The sequence below is a fragment of the Rhyacophila brunnea genome, unplaced genomic scaffold (genome assembly GCF_057557595.1).
Source record: "Rhyacophila brunnea isolate RB1 unplaced genomic scaffold, BYU_Rbru_1.0 scaffold_5, whole genome shotgun sequence".
Classification (NCBI taxonomy): Eukaryota; Metazoa; Arthropoda; class Insecta; order Trichoptera; family Rhyacophilidae; genus Rhyacophila; species Rhyacophila brunnea.
In genome coordinates, this window is record NW_028233170.1 from 29,005,866 (window position 1) to 29,031,339 (window position 25,474).

Below are 25,474 nucleotides of genomic sequence, written 5' to 3' on the forward strand. Positions count from 1 at the left end.
GTAAATTAAACTATTATTTTAGTGATTCCTATTTGAAATTATTATCAGAAACCTAAAATTTATTAAACCATTTTATTTTATGAGAAAAGACAAACAAATGCCAACATAAAATAGAAATATGATTCTTTTTTTTTTAAATTAATTTTGCATTATGTATTAAACTTTTTATTCGACTATGACATATTTGTTTGTTTTTTTTAATATTGACTGGGCTATATATTTTGCAATATTCTAAAAGATGTGCTGCTAATTTGAGTTAGTTTCCCATTTTTGTAATATTTATATATTATATATTTTTTAAATTTATAACTTAAACAGAAAGTCATATAAAATACTTTATTGACCCCAATATATAGTGATCCTAATTTTTAAGAAACTGCAAATATCTATGGTGGTGTAGTGGCATAATGTTCACTTGTAATTTTATGGATCCAGAATTCGAATCCCGCGTCTAGCAAATTAACATGTTGTGTTTGGATTCAGAACAGCTGTCTTTACATTCAGATCAATATTGTATTTATTTAGAATATGGTAATACATTATATTATTGTCAATTTGAATTCCACTGCTTGTATTGATTTCAATTAGTAATAGTATGATTTTTAAATCAAAATTGAATTATTTATTATTGTCTATATTTTATTTAAAAACCACCTAATATTAATAACCTACCCCTTTGTGTATAAACATTTATTATTATATATATAAATTAATCTTGAAATTGGTTATGCTATGAATTATATATCATTCTTTATAAATGTTTAAGATACTTATTTGATATTATAAAATGTATTACTTAATAATTGTTATTTACCCAAAAGTTAAATAAATAATTTATAAAAAAATATATTGTATTCATTAATGATGATAAGCTATGACTAAAAGTATGTTATATCGAAAGAAGAAGTATCAATACTGGTATAGGTATTGGAAGAAAGGTATCCTTATGAAATGATCCTTGTCTTTGAGAGTTTTTTTTAAGGTTCATCTAACAAAAAAACAGCTAGAAGTGAGAAAAAGTATCAATAGCAAATTTTCTAAATATCAGTCCAAAAGTATTAATACTTTTTTGATATCCTTGGCTATGGTCGGAGGGGCTGCTTTAATACTAGAATTTTATAGAAGAAAACATAAAAATTTTATATTTAGATTTCATCAGTATCATCAGTATAATTTTTAATGCTAAGCTTGGATGAATGAAATCATTCAATATAACCTTCGTGTCATATTGAAAGAAAAATAATATTAGTTCTCGGTATTGGTATCTAGAAAGAAAGTATTAAAGTATCAGTCAAATCGATCCATCAGTATCAAATATGATACTTTTCTGCAAGGAATTGTTTTCTGAAAAAAAGTGGAAAGTATCGTTATCATATCGAAAGAAAGGTATAAATCAATACTTTTTTGACAGCTCTAGTCGTTCCTCAATTCTTGAGAGTTCCAAGTTTTAATATTATTATTAGGTATTGCTTCTAATTGGTTATGTGTCGAGTAAGTGAATCGTTAATTTATTATAAATTTCATTTAGGTGAAAACTGGGTTTTTCAGAATAAAATAAATCTAAAGGATACTGTGTAAGGGATTGTTTTAAATTTAAATAAAGGACAGAGGCTGCATTTTATGATGTTCCGGGGGTTGGACACACCTGATTTCCACATTGACACTGTTGTTCCAGATAGATAATAGGTACAGTGGCCAGTTTGGGAAATGTATATACAGGACATTTCCAGTGAGAACCATTTTATCAACATTATAATTACTGGTAGAGTTGGGTATTTCCCGAGAAAATCTCAATCTCGAGATTCCGGATTTCCAGAAAAGAATTCTCGAGATATCGGGAAATATAAAAAAAACCTGTAAAAATCCTAAAATCAGACAAATTCGAAAAAATATGATTTTTTTTATTTAAGTATGTAAGAAGACAAACAAAATAGATGTAAGAAAACAAAAATAATTCAAAACATTACTTATTAAAATAGGATTTCAAAAAACACAGACTGTCAATCGCTGCCTCTGACAATCGCGTACGCTTTTGAGACACAAAATTCAATGATGTTGCAAAAATTGTGCTCATTTTGAGTCGACGTTGGCTTAATTGTGTTAAATGCCCCGATCAGTCTTGTTTAAACGTTTTGTGTTTTCTGTCCACTTTTATCATATAGAAAATCGTTTTTTCAATTAATATTTGATAATAAAGAAATTCCGAGAAAAGATTCTCGAGATTCAAGATGGAAAATCTCGAAAATTCCCATCGGGAAATTCCCGAAACCCAACTCTAATTACTGGTATCCTCTATCGATAATTAAAAATTGGGGTTTTTTAAAAAAAAAATTACGAAAGTTAAGCGGCAACCTTTTTATTTGCGCTGAAATGTCATTCTACAGGTTTGTTATTTTTTTGGTACTGCCCTATCGAGGAACCTGATTTTTTTTTTTAAATTAGGTATTTGTATGTGTAATCTGCGCATTGAAATAGTTAGATATTTTAAAATATGTCACTAAATATTCAAAAGTTAATTCTTTTTAAGTGAAAAATCGTAAATTGAAAAAATATCAATGGATTTTGAAATCCCCACAATAGTTAAATCCAGTGGCGGCTCGTCCATATGAACTGCGGAACTGCAGCACCCCTAAGCAAATTGTGAAAAATGTAATATTATAATATACATAAATTTATGTATATTATATGAAAAATTTATGTATATTATATTATATGAAAAAAAGCGGGCGAGCTTAACGGCCCACGTGCTCGTCGTAGGTCAAAATTGAGTTTTTATTGTATTTTCAAACCATGATCCTGGACACTCCTTAAACGTTGTAGATAATCTATTTATATAATTTTGAAGCCTTATTATCTTTTATAGTTATTTTAAACATTTGATGACTGCATAAAGTATTTTTGTTACATAAAATAGTATTCTTTTAAACCTCTCGCTCTAATGTTTTAGAATATAGTCATATTTCGGTACATAACTGTGCAGTGGTCTTAAGATTTTTTACATTTATTAATTTTAAACGCATTTGTAAAACCATTAGTATAATTTATTACGAGATAATTTTTGTAAAATATTCACGATAAAAAATTATATTGATAATCTCTGTGATCCCAAATTTGACAAGAATTAGGCATTTTATTATTCAAAAAATCGGCAAGATTAACACATTTGAAGATGATTCCAAAGATACTTATTATAAGCTATGTCTTTGATCATTGAAGTGTGATAAACACCTTATGAATAATGATTGCTTTATAATAATTATTGACCTAAGAATAAGGTAGTGTTTTTTTGAAATACGCCATTTCTTTTGTCATTCCCCAGTGGTTAAGCTACAACATACGGCCGTAGCCATAAATTGACAAACTATAATTGAAGTAGGGAGTAAAATGATATTGACGCGCGTGTTTGAACATGTACCGTTTAAAAAAAAATAAAAAAATAAATCGGTTAGGTACATGTTCAAACACGCGCGTTAACATAATTTTACTCCCTACTTTAATTATAGTTTGTCATTTTATGGCTACGGCCGTATATTGTAGCTTAACCACTAGGGAATGACAAAAGAAATGGCGTATTTCAAAAAAACACTACCTTATTCTTAGGTCAATAATTATTATAAAGCGATCATTATTCATAAGATGTTTATCACACTTCAATGATCAAAGACATAGCTTATAATAAGTATCTTTAGAATTATCTTCAAATGTGTTAATCTTGCCGATTTTTTGAATAATAAAATGCCTAATTCTTGTCAAATTTGGGATCACAGAGATTATCAAAATATTTTTTTATCGTGAATATTTTACAAAAATTATCTCGTAATAAATTATACTAATGGTTTTATAAATGCGTTTAAAAATTAATAAATGTAAAAAATCTTAACACCACTACACAGTTATGTACCGAAATATGACTATATTCTGAAACATTAGAGCGAGAGGTTTAAAAGAATACTATTTTATGTAACAAAAATACTTTATGCAGTCATCAAATGTTTAAAATAACTATAAAGGATAATAAGGCTTCAAAATTATATAAATAGATTATATACAACGTTTAAGGAGTGTCCAGGATCATGGTTTGAAAATACAATAAAAACTCAATTTTGACCTTCGACGAGCATGTCCCCCCTTAACACGCTTAATAATATTGATATTTAATATCAATATTATTAAAAAATTGAAAACTTAAACTAAATTTTAATAATAAATATGACCATAAAATATAATGTAATAATAAGATCCCTGCAACGAATTCACATTTTTTTACATTTGTAAGTTTATCTTTGAATTAAAAAAAATCTTTTTTGTTTTCAGATACATATTTATTAATTAGTACAGTTGAAATTGTAAATTATCAAAAAAATCTCAAATTGCAAGCTTCGTATTTTTCCGCTAGGTTCTCTGTTGGCATATAGGATCCCCCTTAATGAATCCACAAAGAAATAAAAATAAACTTTTTTATGACTTTTCTTTTATATTATGTTTATTTTTAAACCAACTTCTCAGTTTACTTCAATGAGTTCCTGCATTGTTCTTTTAGAGGTTTTCTTAAGGTGATACATCAGTGAAATAGCAAACAATTTTCAACTATAGGCGTGACGAAATTTTGGACTCACTGCCATTCGGAGAGAAAATGTCGAGCTGGAAATACTTCAATTTGTTTCGTGATGGCGACGGGCGTATTAATTCTTTAATCGTATAAAGATGACTAAAAATGTTACCCATTTACTTTAAAAACAAAACATGTCAATGAATATATTATTATTGTTAGTGATAGAACAATAAACAGAACATTAAATGGACACATGTAGGATTTATATGACAAATTATATTTCGTTTGACATACGTCATTTGCACCTGCGACCCGCAATCCGAGCATCGCCTAGGCATGATCTTTTTAGACCGTGCCTCAACACTGAGGTATAGCATTAATCTTCCGAGAAGACTTGAATGTTATCACTAGGGCCCGGATTTATATGCTAGTGCATGTTTTGTTAGGGTCTATGCACAGCTATGAGAGTTGCACAGAAATCTTTTTTGAAAGACACAGAATCCAAAAATAAAATTTTAAGTCGCTTGGAATCATAACTCACATATTCCAAAAATCGAGTTTTGAGATAATCGCAAAAAACCACCAGAGTACTATTTTTAGTAATTATAAGAAAAGTATTGAATACACTTGAATATTTATGAGTGAGTGAGTCGATTGAAATTATTTTTTGTATATAAATAATACTCCTAAGGTTACGGGAAGCATTTAAAAAATTTATAATGTGAGTTTTGACACCAACTTTGTGAATATGTGAGTTATGACCCCAAGGTGTAGGAATAATGTGAGGTTTGATTCCAAGCTACATAAATATTAATAGGTATAATTATGTAGATTGTAGATGCATCATACTTTTTATACAAATTTGGTAGGAATGATTGGATTTTTGAATAAAACTAATTATTGTAAGACATTCTGTCATATTTTATTTTGTTCTGACATAAATTGTTAGCAGTGATTATAAATTTTATTCTAAATAATATTATATCTTCATCCTAATGTGACTCCAGACACTGAATTTTATTGATATCACATTTTTTTATGATCAAATTCTTGCATTCTTCTGATTGACAACGATTTGTAAAGATTAGCTCCTTTCTGATGTGAACATAAGGGATATTATAGGCATTCCAGTTGCCTTGTATCTGAAACCAAAATAAAACAAACCAACTTAATAAACCGTTGGAAGTATTTGCCCATTATTGTGGAACAAAAGGAATACGTAGATACCTACTAATATATAATTAGCTCTTGGAACAAATAAGTCTCACTCATTGTAAAGTTTATTTTGATAACTTAATGAAATCTTTTATAGGTATTCATAAAGCATTGAGCTGAATTTATTTGACAGTGTCATCGTGCAAAGTAATAAAATAACTAATAATACATATCAACTTATTTTAACATAATATTATAACATCGTTCAAATGTGTATACTAGTTGAAAACAATTTTTACAAACTCATGTGACTCTTGTCATGTCAAACAATAGAGCCTATAGGTCCAGAGCAAATTGGCTGGCAACAGCCAATGACAAATTCTTTAAAAGGCTTAATTAAGTTACTGAGACTGCTAAGAATAATTATTAAACTTTATATTTTATACAGAAGGTGAAGAATGATGACAAAACACAAGTTATTACCAATGGAAATTCAATATCACATTTTGGTACTGACCTGTCAATCTTGGCATTATTTTTCTTCCAGTTTCGGGATACTTTTCTCTCTTCCTTACGACTCCACCTGTTACTGGGGATACACTTATATCCATATTGAATAATTCTATATTATTTTTAGTCAACTTTTAACAAATAACGCCGAAATTATCAAACACAATGACTACACAAGTGAACAGCAACTTCTTTTTGAGATGCGAAATCCGCCATGACACTTTGAGGAATAGAGCTCTCTGATTGGTTAGAAAGGCCTTGGAGTCAAAACTCACATTATTCTTTGAATTATGTGAGTTTTTACTCCAACAGTGAACTTAGTCAACGATTTTCACATAGTTTAAAGTGACTTCTGATACCCAACTATTTTCTGTAAGTATATAGATTAATGCATTTAGAATCACTTGGCATATTTAATTCAAAAACGACAAAAATGCAAAATGTGAGTTATGATTCTAAGCGACTCACATATTTGAGACATTAGTGCATATTTCATAAATAAATGCATATTTTAGAGCTTTTGAATTTATAATTTCAGTTTTATTTAAATTATTTTATCGAAATAATATTTTAACTATATATTATTAAATGAAATAATATTTTAACTATTATATATTATATATTATAACTAAGTTAGGAAGGTAGATAGTTTAGATGCACTTGCATTGTTAATGCCATCTCTGAGCTGTGGATTTATCAGAAAAAGTGAAGTCAACTCGGGCAATTATTTTATTTAAAGTTTGGCCAATCACCTCTGTGAACGTTGAGAGGTCGTTTTTCGCATATAAACAAAATACTGACATATATCTACCTATGCGGAAAAATTTAATGCCAGAGCATATTGAAAAAAATATTGTACTCATTTTTTTTTCGGGCAAAAAACAGAAAATAGTATTTAGGAATAGTTAAGTGTGTCGTTTTTGTTTTTTAAGTTATGTTTGGTTTACATTGCATTTATTATTCAATTATTTGTACTTGTGAAAAAACTGTTTTGAAAATTGTAATTGATTAACTGTATATTCATTGTCATATTATGTTGAAAAATTATTAACTAGTTATTCGATTTTTTGGCAGTAATATTTGGTAAAGTGGGTATTTACAATTTTTTCCCACAAAAAATGACAATTTTGTACTGCATATTTCTTCGGTTTTAGTGCATATTTTATTGATTTTAATCATTTGTTGCATATAAATCCGCTCCCTAGTTATCACGCATCACCAAATCACAGATGACTGACGAAATTAGTTGTAGCTAGGGATTCCAATCCCGGGATTCCGAGCTATTTTCGATACCTATGAATCCCGGGATTGATAAACTTAATTTCGGGATTGATTTTTTTATCAATTTTTATGGAACATAAAATAAACGCGAAAATATAACAGAAAAAATACTTTTAATAAAATAAAACTACATTAGAAATAAACTGAGTTTGAATGAAGTTTGATTTATACCCCATGTGTAAGTTGCCGATTTATTTTATTTTTTCACATAAATTATTAAAAATGAGAAAGATTGGAAAAAACAATGCTTCGCAGTTTTAACAAAGTAATTCCACCATGACCTCATACGTTTTACGGCAGTTTCATATTTGGCTGACTAATTAGATTTATGAAGCGGAAAGGCCATAAGTACGCCATGATTATTTGGTTTACTATATTAAATCTCACTAACCCATTCATTAAGTCTTTACTATCAGAAACAGCAATCTCATATTAAATTCACATTATTATTTATATATAGGTATATATATATTTAATATTATTTACTCCATTAAACGTATGTATTGCACGTAGATATACAATATTAACAATAAATATCTTAAATAGTATAAATTTTACTAGACTTATTTTTGACCGATTTTATCAATGGTATGTGTAAATATAAAAATTTTATATTAACAATGGAAAAAAATGCCAATCCCGGGACCAGTCCCGGGATCCCGGGATTGTCAAATTGTAATCCCGAAATTCCGGGATCAGAATTTTGGCTCGGGATTGGATTCCCTAGTTGTAGGTATACATAATAGGTAGGAATCTAAATCCTCAAATTCAGTTAATAAATTATTGGTTGTTGTATATCATTATCGACCCATGCAACCAAAGTAGGTAACAAAATCGTCTAAAAAACTAATTGATGGTGCATAATGGTGGAAATTATTTTATAAAATATTATGATTATTTGTAAGGTTGTACATATTATTTTTAATTTAAACCTTCGTTATTTAAAAAACTTGCCACTAGAGTGCGCTCAACATAAACTGAAACAGCGGAAATTTGAAATAAATAAAACAGTTCTTTTCTTAGTGCGGTGTGTGGCGGTTGTGTCGCTCCGCGTATTTTCGTTTTGGCTGTCAAAATCGAAAAATTCAATGCGTTCGTATGTCAAATGACTGACAGTTCATTCGAATGGTAGATTTTATATTAAATTTTATGTGTACTGACTAAATATATATTTTTATGTGCGCAATTCTTCATCGGGAAGACATTGAAATTATTGTTGTTTAAGGTTTTCTTGTAATATTGATAGGCATCTTTATTTTGTTCAGCTATTTTTGTAATAATAGTATAAGCAACATTGCAATTATCTCAGTTGTGAACTTATTAATCAATTGGAATAATGTAAAACACTGAAAATCGGCCGGCCGTGAAATACTATGCAGGTTATTTTTAAAATTAAAAAAATAGGGGTAACTTAAAACGATTGATTTTTGAATAAAACTCACTGATTTCTCACAAACATCTAAAAAAAAACAACAGTGCTATCCGAATTGGGTAAATTACAAGTGGATTAATTGTGTATTTTTGTTGTGGGGCATTCAATATTGTGACACTTCTGTGTGCCATGTGATCGGATTGATAACGTGAATGTTTTGCTTACCGTCAAAATTGATTCATTGATAAAGCGCTGAAATGGGCATCGGGTAAAGTGAGCTATATCCACACGGGAGACCATGAAGTCAAACAAGAGGAAGGAGTGCGGGAAAAACTGCGGAGTGGACGGGTCCGGGGTAGTGCTGGATGAACAGGGATGTCTTTCCTTACAGCAAGTCCTCAGCGCGTTCAACGCGCCCATAAGCGAGGAGCACGCTTGGGCCCTGTTTTACCAGGGCGCGTCAACCCTTAGTCGCGGCCTGGGAGCGGGCAAATGTGCTCCGGAATCGCCGGAAAATTTCCTCATACACCGCGATGGAAGTGTGCATCTCAAGCCTGGATTTTCGTCTATCAAAGGTAGGCTTTTATGTTTCTTAAAATATTATACCTGCCTACTTTTTTAAAACCATGACGATAAAAAGATCATATGGGCCTCTGCAAGGTGGAGGTTGTAAACCAATGATGATGAACATCATTGGTATTAACAAATTTTTGTTTTTACGAGAAACGGATATTAGTCATTAAATTTTCTCAACCTATTAGGTCCAAATACGCTTTGTAAATTGTGATCGTTCATCAGCGCTTTGAATTGAGATTACACATGTACAATTTTCGAATATCCTGCGGCATCCCAGGATGCTGAGGTGCACAATTTGAACGTATCTGATCTATGAATAATCGAATGCACATTAATGCAAACATTGGCACGCGTAAGTTAGATGGAACGGACAGCTCGGCGCCCATTTAAAAACAACATGTGAATTTTCCAGACCCGGGATTCGTACCTGGGACCCACGGCATTACAAGCCGACACGGTAGCCGTTCGACCATCATGGACGTCACTAATAATAAAACATTAAATATAAGTTAAAGTAATATATTAAGCTGATATAATCCTATATTTTGAATAACAATGTTCAAAGTACCGACATTAGGCAGACTTAATAATGTATTAGCCACCTAAATACTTTATTATTTTTTATTGACAGTCTTCAACGGATAAAATTTATATAAAAATATCTTTAAAAATTGGACATACATCACGTAGTAGTTTAGAGCAAGAAATTTTTATCAGCGCCTTAGCCAAACAATTTTAATTTCCACTAAACCTATGAAGCTACTATTAAAAGTTGTAATCATAGACGAATATTATTTTTGTTGTAATGTAATTGCAGCCGTTTGGAATGCGCCGCCTATAAGCAGTGCATGCCCTGTCTACTCCCACGGGACGTCGCTGATATACTTACCTACATCAGATGTTTGATTAGATTTTATTTCATTATTTTATTATCAGATTGCATGTAAATAAATACAGGACTTAATACTACTTACCTAAATTGCCTTAGCAAGGTACCTGACAGCGTCCTAAGACTGCCAAGTGGCGAATAGTGCCAAGTGAAATTCACTAAATTTGGTTAAACAAATTAAAATATACCTACTGGTTTTAATGTGACGTTAGTAAGTTAATATATAGTAGTTATCTCAATTTTAACGAATTATAAATTAGTACGCTGTCCTCAAAATCTATAAGCCACGCCAAGTTTACATTACAAAAGTAGAATGGAACACAATGAGGTAGGTAGGTATTCAAAAGTAAATTTTATTCACATCTACAATATCACGATGATTTACCCCACATTAATTTATCTAAAATGCCGTCATTTCGATTATTATTCAAGTAAAGTAATACGGCGATGTCATAGGTCGTCTCGAATATTCGGCTCAATATTAATTTTATTATTATTCGCTATCTTATTTTATGTACAGATATCGTATGAATAAATAAATAAATATAACACATTTCGCTTCTCTTCTATTGACTCCGTCCGCGCTGTGAGATAAGAAAGCTGTCCACGCGACTTGTCTTGACACAATATTTTGAACATTTTCAGAATATTTGTCGTGTACCGATTGCATATTATTATATATCAAAAAATATGCTTCATGCTTATTTAATACTATATCTAATAATATTATAATATTAACGTTTTTATTTAGCATAAATTAAAATTAATACGTTGACTTTACCTGGTATCCTACTCAAATACATAATAATAATATTATTAATATTAATTATACTTAACATTGTTTACTGTCAACACTTGATAGATGGCAATACATAAATACATTGTAGTCGAAATACAAACAAAATCTACGGAAGGTTTGTTCTACTTGCACAAAATTGTTTATTGGAAGAATGTAATATGATTTGTCAAAATATAGGTACAATATTTTATGCCAGTTGGCATGATAACATGTGCACATAATTTTGATATTTATGTTTGGTGGAATTACATCAATGCCTACTATAATAATTATTATATCAGATATAATATATCTAATATCGTTGATCTTTCTTCATATAGTAAGCTGGGAAACATATCACAAAACTACTGATTTACCAAATCCTGTTTTTAAAGATGCCAATGTTTGCAGGGTTTTGTGACTGTTTAGTTTCTTATTCATTTAGTGAAGTACGTACACAATAATATGATAGTTTGATAATACTATCTAGACGTGCTGCGGATGCCAGAAGAGAACCTCAATCTGGCTTGCCTGTTCTTCAAGCCGACTGGATTACGGCGTCCTGGAAGGCCGCTAAATACTATAGTGTATACGGCGGAGCTACGGGATGCTGGTTTGACCTGGAACGAAGCAAGAAGACTGGCGAGCGACAAGGATTCTTCGAGGCTTCGCGTGGTGTCCATATGCTCCAATTGAGGAGCGGATATGGCCAAAGAAGAAGAAGAAGTTACATAATTAATTATGAAATAAGTCTCACTCGAAGACACAATAAACATTGTATCACTAGATAAACGTGCCCAAGTAGCTGCCCATCTAAGATGTTTTAAGTTAACCTAAAAAAAGTTACTAGATAGGTACTAAATTATTGCCAATGTTTGATGTAATGTTCGTCATAAACATTGCATTTATTGTGGTCATATCCTACCTAGCGACGTCTATTTTCATTATGAATGAAATTTAATAAAACCCCTGAGGTTTTCAGTAATTACAGGTGAACAGTAATAGTATTTATTACATACCTACTTCATTTGATAGAGGCAAACAATATGAATTATCGTTCTATGAATCGATTCCCGTGAAATAATAAGAATTTTCTGTATCTAGGCACACTGCTTTTAATAATGATATTATGTTGTTACATAAACGTAAACATTTTTTTTAATTATTTGCTACATTAAGATAACGTCATTATCAAAAAAGATTCTTCCGTTTTTTTTTATATAATAGCTGGGAAATACCGATAAATAAAGAAAGTATAATATTTCTACCCATAAGTATTTTTCGACGTGACATAACTAAGCAAGGTGTAAAGGTAAACTTTGAAAAAGTTGAATGCCCAGAGGTGTTACCTGCCCATTTTTTATTCAAGGCAGAGACTCTTAACCGTTTACAAAACCGAGAAACCCTCCAGGGGTTCTCACCCCCATAGGGGTACGTAGCATAAAATGTGATGGCTTAAATCTTAAATAATAAGCTTGCTGGTAGTTTCTTAGAAATGCAATCATTTTACCTGCAGCAATATAATATACCAGGTAAGTATTTACAAAGTCTACTCTTGTTGCAAGGTAGTGATATAATATCTGATATTGTATTAATATTCTTAATCAATACTTAATACAAAAATAAGCAATGGGGATAATGCAACATTGGTCATTGAAGTTTTCATCATCATCAGTCGTGGCGCGTCAGCCCGGGGTGGGTCCTGACCTCCCCAAGTCGTCTTCCCCAATCCGGTATACTCTCCTCCAACACGGAATTCCAATAATAATATTTTTTAAATTCCTCTAGAGTGTAAATCGTCTTCAATACTTAGCAAAACGTATCTATAATGAATAACTGTGGTGTTTTTTTTATAGTTAACGCAGTATGCGCCGAGTTTGTAATATAAACTCTATAATATTATCATAGTTAAACGACTAAACTCACCGCGATGAATGAGTGGCAGAATGACGGATTCTGAAGGGGTGTTCTGTGTAATGAATGTCTAATTCTGTTGGCTGGAATTCCGCGTCTGGAAAATGTACGTAGTACGTACATATTATTGTTTTCAATGTGTGTTTATATTCAGGCCATCATACTAATGCCTGAATGAACATTGTATAAAAACTAATAGCAGACATTTCTTTGAGAATATTTTAATTGTTTTGATACAAATATTATGTTCATGTATTTTTGTATTTCCCCGCGGATGGAAAACGTTATTTATGTTCAGATGTATTTCGGTCTGGATAAGGATTAACGGCCTCCTCGTGATACAGCCGAGATTCTAAATAAATATAGGTTAAAGGCACAAAAAACATCGTACTATATAATGGTTTGGAATACTATCTAAGTACTTATTGCAACAATGTGGTTTTGATTATTAATGCAAGGGGTTAACATTATGCGCTTTTGGAGAAACTGGTTCATTCCGCCCACAGCGGAGACGTAAAGGCTTTGGCGAGGGCGGGGGATGGGGCGCAAGGCCGCGGAGCTTTCGATCGATAGAGCCCCCTGCTGCCCGCCCCCGCCCTTTTTGACGGGCGTCAGACGGCGCGAAGGGCGGCAACCGGCAACAAAACATACCCCAATGTGGTATCACTGAGGGTTTTCCTTCTGGATTTTCTTGATAAGCTGTGTTTATGCCTCCGGCTTATCACCAAAATGAAGTTGACAACTTTACTGTACAAAGTACTAATATTATATTGGCCGCGGGCACAAGAATTTTGTTGCTAAAATAATATTTACAGCTGATTGAAATATACATTAAATTATCATTTTGATAATAGTCATTAATATTACTAATATATTTTTAATCAGATTAAAATGAGACAATTCAGTTAAAATGAGTATTTCTTAGCATTATTATATGTTGAATGATATTAACATTAAACATGTCAGCACTTATGTCATTTTAATAATACATACGTTGATTTTATTATGTTATCAATCTTGTTTACCTGATACCAAAGTATGAAGTAAAAATCACTGGCTACGCGTCAGCCTTATAATGGCGTGGATCCCGGGTCTGGAAAATTTTACATGTTGTTTTTCAATATGTGTAAGTGACTGACATCCATTTCTTGTAAAACAAAATCTGTTAAGAAACCTTTTCGTGAGGCAGCCCAGATCATAGGATTGTAGAGCTAATTTAAAAAAATGCTTTACGACAAGAAAAGTATTGATAAAGCTCACCACGTGAGAAAAACATGTAGGTATCGTAAGACAATATTTATATGTGGTAAATACTAAGTGATAACCTCATTTTGTAAATTATCATGAATTGATACCAAATAAACGCTGAATATTTTCAAAAGATTGATACATAATATTATTTGTTAATACATTCCTACTTGTAATAATATTATGAAGAATGTTAAAAATAAATAAAGCACCGACTTGCTTTTATTTATTTGTTGCATAATTTTCAGTATTCTTACATTGAATAAGGGTGAACTTTGACTGAAGTTTGAAGGGTGTTTTGATGTTTGATTTTATAGCAAGCTACTGTTTGTAATTGTAAACACCGATAATTATTCACATGAAAAACACTATAATATTACATCCTTGTTCGTATTATCGTTATTCTAATTCAGTGGTTCTTAACCTTTTCGAAGGCACGGTGCACTTTTGATCATAAGAAAAAATTGCTTACATAACATTTACTACAAATTAAACAGAAGAGTCAAGGAAAGAAATATTAAAGAAAAGCAGGGCTCTAAATGGATCGGAGCGTGCTGGAGCGCTGTTCCGGTTCGTAAAATCGGTAAAATTATCGCTTCGTCTCGTGGAAAAAATAATTTGACCGTCTGAGCTAGATATGCCGTATAACAACAAAACTAACTCACTTATTTTTATAAAATATATGACTGTAATTTTTGATAACTATGTTAATATTTCCAGATAATTCACGAGCGCTCTGGTTCGTAAACGTGTCCATTTCGAGCGCTGAAGAAAAGATAAAATATACATATATAAAAACTGTAACTAAAATTACCCTTAACAAAATGGAATTTATTTGATGTGAAAATCAATTAATGTGATAACTGAGGTTTTCAGATTTTGCAGACTTCAGAAATATTAGGTCAAATATTTGATATAGCTATCCTCAATTATTTTTTTTCAATTGCTTTTATCATTTTTTTCGCGGCGCACTTGTAACAAACTAGCGGTGCACCGGTTAAGAACCACTGGTCTAATTACTCAGATAGTGATTAGCGATTGCTATTAATAATTTCAGACATAATAAAAATGTTATGAACACTAAAGCTGTCTGAATAACATAGTACCTATATTATATATTATGTAAACGTTCGCAATATTCCTAATTATTATACCTAATGGCACTGTTCGCTACTGTCCTTCTACTGCGCAGACGCAGATATTGCACTGTCCAGTTGTCCCGTGAAATTTCAGAAGCTTCTGAACTTTTTTAATTCATGCATGCAATCTTGCAATTTGCACGGTAATACGTACTGTAAGTAGTGAATCCATGCACGTGTAAATGGGACATAAAACAAAGTATTGATTCGTACACATTGAATCACAATTCATTTTAATTTCGATAAGAAGCGCTGAGTTATCTTATCAATGGATTAGCTTAGACTTAGCCACTTGTTTTGTCCGTACCTACTGTAAAAAAATCTTTCCAATAAGCACCTAATTATTTATCATTGTTTGATTAGTAGCACAATTAAATTTTATTATCAGAATAGGTATCTTCTGGGTTAATCAATTGAATTGATACAACGATTAGTTGATAATAATATCAAGTAAGTGTTCGCATGCAAAAAAGTTAGGACAATTTTAAGATTTGTTTCTCTTCTCTCATGAAAAAAAAGCGAGAGCTACGCTTCCAAAATCCTTCTAAGGGCCAAGGTTTGTGTGTTCTTCATCGATTAAAAATCGCCTGCATTTAAAATCTAAGCGAAAACGCAGTGATTTTTTAAAAGAAAATCTGCACTATCAAAAAGTGCTAGACTCTGACACCATATTATGTAAGTTTTATTGAACATACTGAAGAAGAGCGGTAATTTGGCAATAGCAAGCTAGGAAAATAATTATGTTTCTTATCCTATCTCCCTCGTCACATCAGACTTCGGACTCTTCGCGCCAAACTGGTTGAGAATCATTGCTTAATAAATAAACAAATAAATAACAAACCTTTTTCGTACAAATTATAACCATCAGTAGATATGTATCAGTAAAACGATCCGTCACCTTCCGCTATGTGTACAGTAGAAATCTGTTGCATAAATATAATTATTTTGTAAGAACGCACAGTCGTAATAGTGTGCTCAAAATAAGTCGTCGTTAGCGGTCGGTGGTCTCGCCCCGGGTTGAATAATACTTGTACTTGAATTATTATAATTAATGCAAATAAAACTATCAAAATATAATATGTAATGTAATGAAAGATAATGGCGTACAGAGCAATTATTTTTTCAATGCCATTAACAATTTTTCAATATCGTTTGACAATGAACTCAGAATGACTGAATTCAACGTATGTGTGCAACTAACTTAATGCCAGGACATAAACTAAACCACACCAGCAAAATAACACACGTATTCAAACAAAATCAAATTATGTACAAATTGAAAAGAATTGAAAAAAAAAAAATTGGCTGGAACTCGGACATGTCTAGCAGAATAGGTAAAATACATGAACACGAATCTACAATATTTTACTGTAATGATAGTGCAATGCAGGTAGAATTAATTTTTCATTTACATGTACATAACGATACCTTAGTTCTATACTATAGACAGTGATTTCCAACGTGGGGCGTACACCTCACCGGGGGGCAATTTGAATGTTTTGGGGCTTAAAAAGGTCATCTTGAAAATCATTTATAGCACAAGGATCGCAATAATTTTCTTCCGAGTTGTACATGTAACGTTATATACATATTTACTTACGAAAGTTAAATTGAAAATAGTATTGCCCAGGTGCATTTTTTATTTGAAGAAATTCATTTTTTTCAGAATTAGTTAGGTAACGATAAAATTTTGATCATGGAGATTTTTAAAGCGTTGAAGTGAGGCTTGGTAGAAATAAGGTTGGGAAATACTGTAGGGAAACAACTCAACATGCCTTGTTCTAAGGTTTTGCGCAAATTCTCATTTCAATGCTAAAGCCTTGATTTTTCAAGTAAATGTGTTTATTTTCTATTTAGTTCAACTGAACTTGTAATGTAGGAACGCACAATGAAATTTTACAGTTTTACCAAAAAATCAACAAAGACATTCCCGTTTAAAATTATTGAATTAATGACAAATCCCAGAAAAGGTTATTCGATTTTATGACCCGTTGAATAAATTTTTGATTATTTTTTTATTGAATTATTAACTCGAAACTTGAGATTTTGAGTTGTTTCCATATAACTAGGGTATCGATAATATAGGACATAATAATGTAGCAGTACAGTTGCGAAGGATGGATATAGGCCATAAATAGTTCACACTAAACTTAGTCAATCATACGTATTTGTTTTTATTGAACTAAGACTACAAATTGCAGATAGTTTTGGTTAGTTTGTAAATTTCAACTAAACTCTGCGTAAACCAAGTCATAATAGACAATATTCAAAAAATATTCGTCTATCTGTAAAATATCTAAAATTATTCCGGTAAATTATATATAATTTTATATATTTTATAGATAGAAAATATTTTTATGGAAGTATTATGGTTTGGCTTAGGCAGGGCTTAAAGAATTTGAAAAAACTAACCAACACTATTTGTAATATGCATTCTTAATTTAACGAAAACAAATAAGTATGACTGAAGCAATGTGCACTATTTTTGTCGATTCGCCCATATCATACCCAAACTATTATTGTTTGGTAAGGCAGTGTTTAATTGATTTTTTAAAACTAACCAGCAACATATGGAATTTGTATTATTAGTTAAATGAAAACAATTAAATATTACTGACAAAGTTTAGTGTGCACTATTTATGTCGGATCTTAACAGCGTACCTCCACCCTTCGCTACTGACGTACTATGTATACAATTTCTATTATATGTGTCAATATTATGTAAGTGAATAGTTGTTAGTATAATATGACGACAATGCTGTAAATATATGAACCATTATTTCCAATATACTTACATCTTTATTGCTACGTGTGTAAAGTTCATTAAATTTTGGAGTCCAAGTTAGTGTAGGTACTCGATTTGTATGAGCATGGTTTCAAGCCGGTTGACAGATAATTTAATATTAGGTACCTATTTTATGTGTGTATTTTTGTGAATTACGTTCTCAGATTGAGTGGCCACGGTCAATGGAAATTTACCATTTAATCCCCAGACTTTGACACGTAGTGCCTAGGTACACCTACCCACTAAATGAAATCATTGTCAAAAAGTTGCAAATATTGCCAAAAAACGTCACTGAGAGAAAAACACATAAATACTTTTACTTTTGTTTGTATTTTCTAAGTATATATTATGTACTACTTACGCTTCTCATATGTTTCTCACAGTACTAAAAATGACAAGTAAATATAAAAATAGCTACCTACTTACTATATTCACTGGCACCAATACCGGATCTGCATTTTCCATAACGTATTTCCCGCCGCAGTCGATCGTAAAATCATATTAGACGAATTTCGTAAAGGCAATCTCTCTTCCGAATCATTTTGAATTGTTTCGTACGTATTCGTCCGTTGGGCCATCTTATTAATGTCTAATTCACAATTTTCGGAGCATCCATTGAGACGGATTTGAATGAGCGTTTGTACTACACAATGGCGATCGAGCTTAACACATTACAAGAATAAGTTATCCTCTCTCTCGTTCTCGTTCAAGATCTCTCAAATGTTAGCAAAAAAAAAAACTTATTAACATAATTCTCTTGGTTAACAATGGGCGCGGAACTTCAGTGATGCTGTGAACGTAATAAAAACCTTTCTCTGTACAAACAACTTCAAAATACCCCTCAGCGAGCCTCGTTTATCAAAAAATTTTGACACATTCTACAGATTTCTTGATTATTTATTTGTCATTCTAAGCTGAACGTGACAAAACTTTTCACATTGTTTTTGGTACCTAGTTATCAAACGGCAGAAGAACGTAGAGCGTGTTAACCTCGTTCTAGTCCGTGTATTGCGGCCCTCAGCAATGAAGAGGCATGGGTTAATAATTACTCGGCACTGTCTAATAATATTATGTAGCTACTTATTCTGAGATAGATTATAATATGTAGGTATGTTATTTGTGACAGGTACATAATATAATATATCATCATCAGCCGAGGTCAATTCACTGCTGGATGAGGGCCTCCCCAAATTTCCTCCAACTCTCTCGGTCCTGTGTCGCTCGCTGCCACGTATTTCCGCCTAACATTATCAGTTCGTCAATCCAGCGGCTTTTAGGGCGACCCTGTGGCCGTTTCGTGCTCCTTGGGTACCATTGGATGACGGCATTTGTCCAGCGGCCGTCTTTTCGACGAGCAATGTGCCCCGCCCATCTCCATTTCAGCTGTTTGTCAATGTCTATTACATCACGTGCTCCTTTCTGTTTCCTAACCCATTCGAGTTTATATATAAATATATAATATATTATAGTATATCTCAATACCACCAGCTATATGGACCGCATTTGAAAGGAATTTAGATTTTCAATAGTTAGAAACATGAAAAATAATAACGAAGATTATCAATAAGTTGTCCCATCCCTGAACGGAGGTCGTATGAATGGCTAATAGCCAATCGTACACAGTGTGAAAAATTTCTAATATACGAATATATATATAAAAAAAACTATATTTTAAGCCGGCTACACACACTCGTGTATGAGCGTGTTTAGCCAGCGCGGCGGAGGATTTATAGTTCCCCAGTTGGTCACTCTGACGTGTCAGCCATAATAAAGAGTCGCTTTGTATTACTGTACATACTTTTAATAAAACATATAAGTAAGTGAAAAATAACAGAAAACTATTTACTTACAAGTCTCTACGTCCAGCGCCGTCTTTAGATTAATAAAGCCTGATCATATCTTTTTGCACAGGCAACGAGTGGTCCAGTGTTCAGCTGTCAAAATCAGATCCCAGATTGCTTGACATATTGATTCGCCATTTATCGTTTCAAATTAAATTATAAAAAAATCTCAAATCAAATATATTAACTATCAGTGTTATTAATTATAAATAATATACATTCCTGTTATTCATCAGCTGTCAACGTCAGACTAGTCGTTCACACAAAAACCGGTGGTAATATCGATTTCTAAAAAATATGTACCATTGGTCTATGCATTACATTATTGTAGATGGTGTGTTAATGATAGTATATTATTTATCATGTAACTCATCTATCCAAATCAAACCATTCCCTGTGTGAACACGACAGACGCGTTAGTATGAGCACTATAAAGAACAATAACATGTCATCCATACTCAACAACGGGTGGGGCGGAAAAGGTAGGACCAGTCGTTGTGAATGTTTCGGCTTTCTACTTGAGTCGGCAATGCTACGTCCCATGTTGTGTACTGTGCAGTCAACTCTAATGACATCAATTAAAATAACCAGTCCAATAATTAATTAGGTAATTATTATTGTCGGTATCTATGGGGAACTCCGTATAGTAATAGTGTTTACTCCCTTTTCAAGCGTATTGTAATTACCACATATTGAAATAATATAATTAATGCCAGACAACATTTGATCGTCTATATATTATTCCTACACGATACAACAGGTTTTGTTGTATATTTTATTGAAATGGTTTATTTTCGATTCTGGGACACGAGACCGGCCGGTCCAGACCGGGTCTCGACTCCCCGTGGAATTGAGGTCACTTCACTTATCCAATAAGTTGGCACCCTGCTCAAAGCAAGTTATTACTCGCCATTACGTTCCTTTACAAAACTATTTATGCTTTTTTGCGCGCAAATTCCAGTTTATAAGGGTTATTTAAACCAGTTTTCGTATATTGCGATGAGTAATCTAATCCTATTTTATTTATCAAACGAACTGTTCGCGGTACAATTTTACCCAAGTATTCAGTAATACGGGGAATGGGACAACTGGACGCCAGGACAATTGGACGCCGCACTGTCGTAGACACGTATACAGAATGTAGACGAGAAATTCTAATCAGTTTATATCTACTACTTAGTAGTTTTAATTCATTTAACATAATGTTTTTATATTGCGGATTGAGAATTACCATGCCTTATGGCTTTATATAAAAATAAAAAAACCTCTTTTTTCGTTGGAACTTAAACATATGCACGATTAAATCATCATTTACGTGTGCATATTCAAATTCTCACCAACTATTAAATCATAATATAATAATCTAAGTATAAATAATAATATTAAATATTTTTTTAAAAGTACCTAACGTCTATTTATTTTCGAATTGCGTGACGTCCAGTTGTCCCGACGCTAAATCGTCCTAGGCCTGTAATACGACCTCTGTGGCGGATAGATCTCTTTAGTGACGCGAAGACCTGATGCGCTGATTGATTGTCAGGCCCCATACGATAAAAAAAATTAACAACCAAACTTTTTCATAGAATAGAACATTATAGCCGAATAAATTCAAAATCAGTATATATGACTTCTGTTGCCGACAAAATCCGCTAATAAACTGCCAAAATAATATGCAATAAAATACGCAGTAATCGTCGTAAAACACAGTAATAATCAAATAATATTTAATACAATCTACTAAAGATCTACCATCGTAAGTTGGCAGCCGGTCGAATTTGAAACTAAAATTGTCTATCGAGGATAAATTTGTTACAAATGCCATTTAATTTTACAACATGTTTCTTGAATTATAGATTGCATAATATTTGTACAGAAATCTACTACCAATAAAAAATTATAAATTACTATTTTTTTGTTAGTTATGGACGTTATGGTAATATTCTCAATGTCATACTAGCGCCCTCGCTGAAATGCCAATTTATGATGGTAGACCTATACCTACTCTAAAGTAATTACATACCAAGTCTACTACTTACTCTACATAAAGCGTAGTCTATCTGATACCTTCGTGATACGTAGGTAGCTACTTATTTGTTTCATGTTATATAAATATATATCCTTTGATCATATGAGCCTCCACGAAGTGGAGGTTTGTATTAACAGATTTTGTTTTTTTACGAGAAATGGATGTCAGCCACTTGCTCAACCTATTAGGTCCATACCCTGACTCACACACAAATTGAAAAACAATATGTGTACTTGCCAGGCCCAGGATTCGAACCTGAGACCCACGGCGTGATAGTCCAACGCTTAAGCCGCGCGGCCACCGTGGGTATAAATACTATATTTATATATTTATATTATATTTTTATTCACCTTGCCGACTTTTACTGTCGATAAGAGCAATTGATATTTCAGACAGTTATAGAGGGCCCCTTAAGAACTTAATGACGAAGCGAGTACCTCATATGTTAAATGTAAAATCGCATCTGTCTGCGTCCAGTTATTTTTCTTAGTAGGTACATCAAAACATCAGAATTTCAATAACCTATTTGAAAACTCACATTTTGTTTTATTTGTTTCGCAGTTATTCATGCAGAAGACAATATAGAGATTACCACAGTCACTAACACAAAATGAAATTGCCAATATACATTTATCGGTAGAAAATGGATGCCATTTTTGTATACAAGCAAAATGATAAATTGTCCATCACCTCTATGCAATCATTAGAAATAATGTTTTCCGTCTCGACGCCGGCAGCTGGTAATAATGGGATATTTAACAACGGGCTCGCAACAGTTTGTACGAATCAGTGTTGTTAACGTGTTGAAAAATATCACCGAATATAATATCGGTTGCGTGAATACTGGTGTATCGAATAACCATCGGAAAAGTCAATACAATGCATAATGAAAAAAGTGTCTGGAGCGTAAATATTGAAAAAAAGTTAGTTCGGGTTCAAGTACTAGTAAAAGTCTATGAAAGAAAACCGTGACAGTTTTTTGTGAGTCCTATACACATTGAACTAAATACAATTTTCGTATTTTTTAAACATTGAATCTAAATACATTTTTTTATTACAATTCCACAGATTGGGTTTTGTCATAAAATTGTGTTTTTTTTTTAAATAATGGTGCGAAAATCGAATTAGGTTTTGGCAAGGCCGACTATCACGAAGCTGCAAATTTCGTTCGTAGTGCTAGTTATCGCTTATTCTTCGAATGCAATATGGTGAACTGTTTGTAGAAAATGTTGATTGTTGTAAAATGGGAATATATTAATTAATTGGAACGAAATATTCAATCGACAAACTTCATTTCCTGCAAACAGGTTACCGCATTGTATTCGAAGATAATCAATAACCAGCACTACCGTTGTAACTTGCTATTCAGTGCCCCGGCCTGGCTGTCGAGCTTGAGGTGTTAACTAAAGAAATATGTATGAAGCTTATTATTATTATTATACTATTGCGAAATGGAATTATATGTTTCAGAAAACTCTAAATCAAGTAATACATTTTTCTAATATTTACTTAAGTGTATGAATATAGTTTGCTAAATTCAGATTGAATAATAAGTTTCTTATAAAATTTAATTACATTTAAATCTGTCGATTGTTTCATTCTCGATTCACGCTAACACGTGGTGAGACGATTCTGAAGTGACCATTATTGATAATATCGATAATAATAGTTTTGATATCTACGCGATAACAATAGGTACATACTTACATTTCTATATTTTATAGGAACAATAATTCTGGTAAACTGGTCCACTGGTGAACGATATATTACCATAGATAAGATTAGACGTTGGCAACACGGCGCCCGTAGGAGATATTTTCTCGGAACTCGAAAATATTATCCTCAAAAGACCAGATTATCGGACTATTGATTAGATTTCATCCTATTTTTGTAATAAAATATTTTTTTGTCTGGAACTCTTTTATTTTTTCTATGAATCGATATTAATTATTCTAAGCATTATTCTAACCAGCACAGAACTCGAAATATTGGCAACTGTGTATTCTCGTAAATCACAGCAATATGCAGTAATCAATTCACTATAAAAATCCTAACTAACTTCAACGGCCACATTAAGATTTTTAACAGTTGATAGCATAAACAAATATAAATATATAAGTTCTTCTATAATATTATTATATTTTTAAAATTTGTATTGCGCCCTTCGTGGCAATAAGGTTTGCAAATTCCACTCTACCATATTATGCATTACGTTGAATAACATGTTTCCTCAAGTCAAGTCTATCAGGCACCATTAGCGAGCGGTGCGAGACTGGTAAATGCGCTCCCTAAAGATATAGACATTTTCAATGATGTACTATGCATTTTGTTTTTGAAAGTTTATTTTATTGCATAAAATTGTTTACTTATGTTTTTTTTATTATTATTTCTTGTGAGAGTAATATTTGTTATGTTATAACATAAATCTCATGTTGTGAACGTCATGAATTTTGATTTGTTATGTTCACAATGTTTTGTTTTCTTAAATAAATAAAAAAATAAACATACTAGTGTCTAACTTACGTATAACAATTAATTAATTTGTAAAACTTATACGTACACGAAATATTACATACCTACGTACTAATAACGAATCTTTATTACCCCGGTGAATTGACAATGAATTATGGCATAATTATACATTATAGGTATACAATGTTGTTAATAAAATTGAATGTGTATTCTACCATAAACTAATTGCCATTTAAATATACACGTATTTATCGAGAATGTTTTTTTTTTCATAATAAAAAGGAAATCTTACACATTTACCGCATATAAGTATTTATATCATGTTAAAAATGAGTGAAAATATATTATGGTCGTTTAATTTAACGTAAATAATTACAAAACAGATACGATTTTTCATTTCTTAACTGTTTTAGCCCAACAAGCGAAATAATCTCTTAACATTTTAATATACTTCAATCAAGCAATTAATCGTGTTATTTTATTGGCAATACGCATGAGATGTTGAAATTTGAAATTCTGATTTCTTCCCATGAAACTTTTCTCTGAACGCAAGCCTCGTTTGATCCGCTAGCGACCGATAACTGAGATTTTTTTAACATACAGTGACTCCACACTATGGATGGAAAGTATATTGTCATGTTTTATTGGTGAAAACGTAATCTTTTTAAACGCGTCGTTACATATTTTAGTTAATTCAAGATCGATTTATATTTATACTATGAAAATTACACTAAGTATTTTCCACGTATTGTGAAATGGGTCTCGTTCCCATAAAAACATTATAAATGTCATACCTAATTCCTGATTAAAATCCTCAGTACGTTGATGTATTGAAATATTACTTACATATACGATATATTTTGAAATATATACCTACACGATCATCAACTACGGAAACATCGCGTCGCTGTAGGATTGGTTTGTCGAATAGACCAA

The 25,474-nt window shown here is 31.9% G+C and overlaps 1 protein-coding gene across 3 annotated transcripts in view; it reads left to right on the plus strand.

Moving 5' to 3' along the window:
- The first annotated feature begins 8,507 nt into the window (after nt 1-8,507).
- spir (spire type actin nucleation factor) overlaps nt 8,508-25,474 on the plus strand; it is a 385,120-nt gene continuing 368,153 nt past the window's right edge. For all 3 annotated transcript variants that reach the window (XM_085955590.1, XM_085955591.1, XM_085955592.1), the window contains exon 1: nt 8,508-9,445. In XM_085955590.1, the coding sequence (XP_085811716.1) occupies nt 9,169-9,445 (277 nt within the window). In that variant the 5' untranslated portion in view covers nt 8,508-9,168. The remainder of the gene's footprint in view (nt 9,446-25,474) is intronic.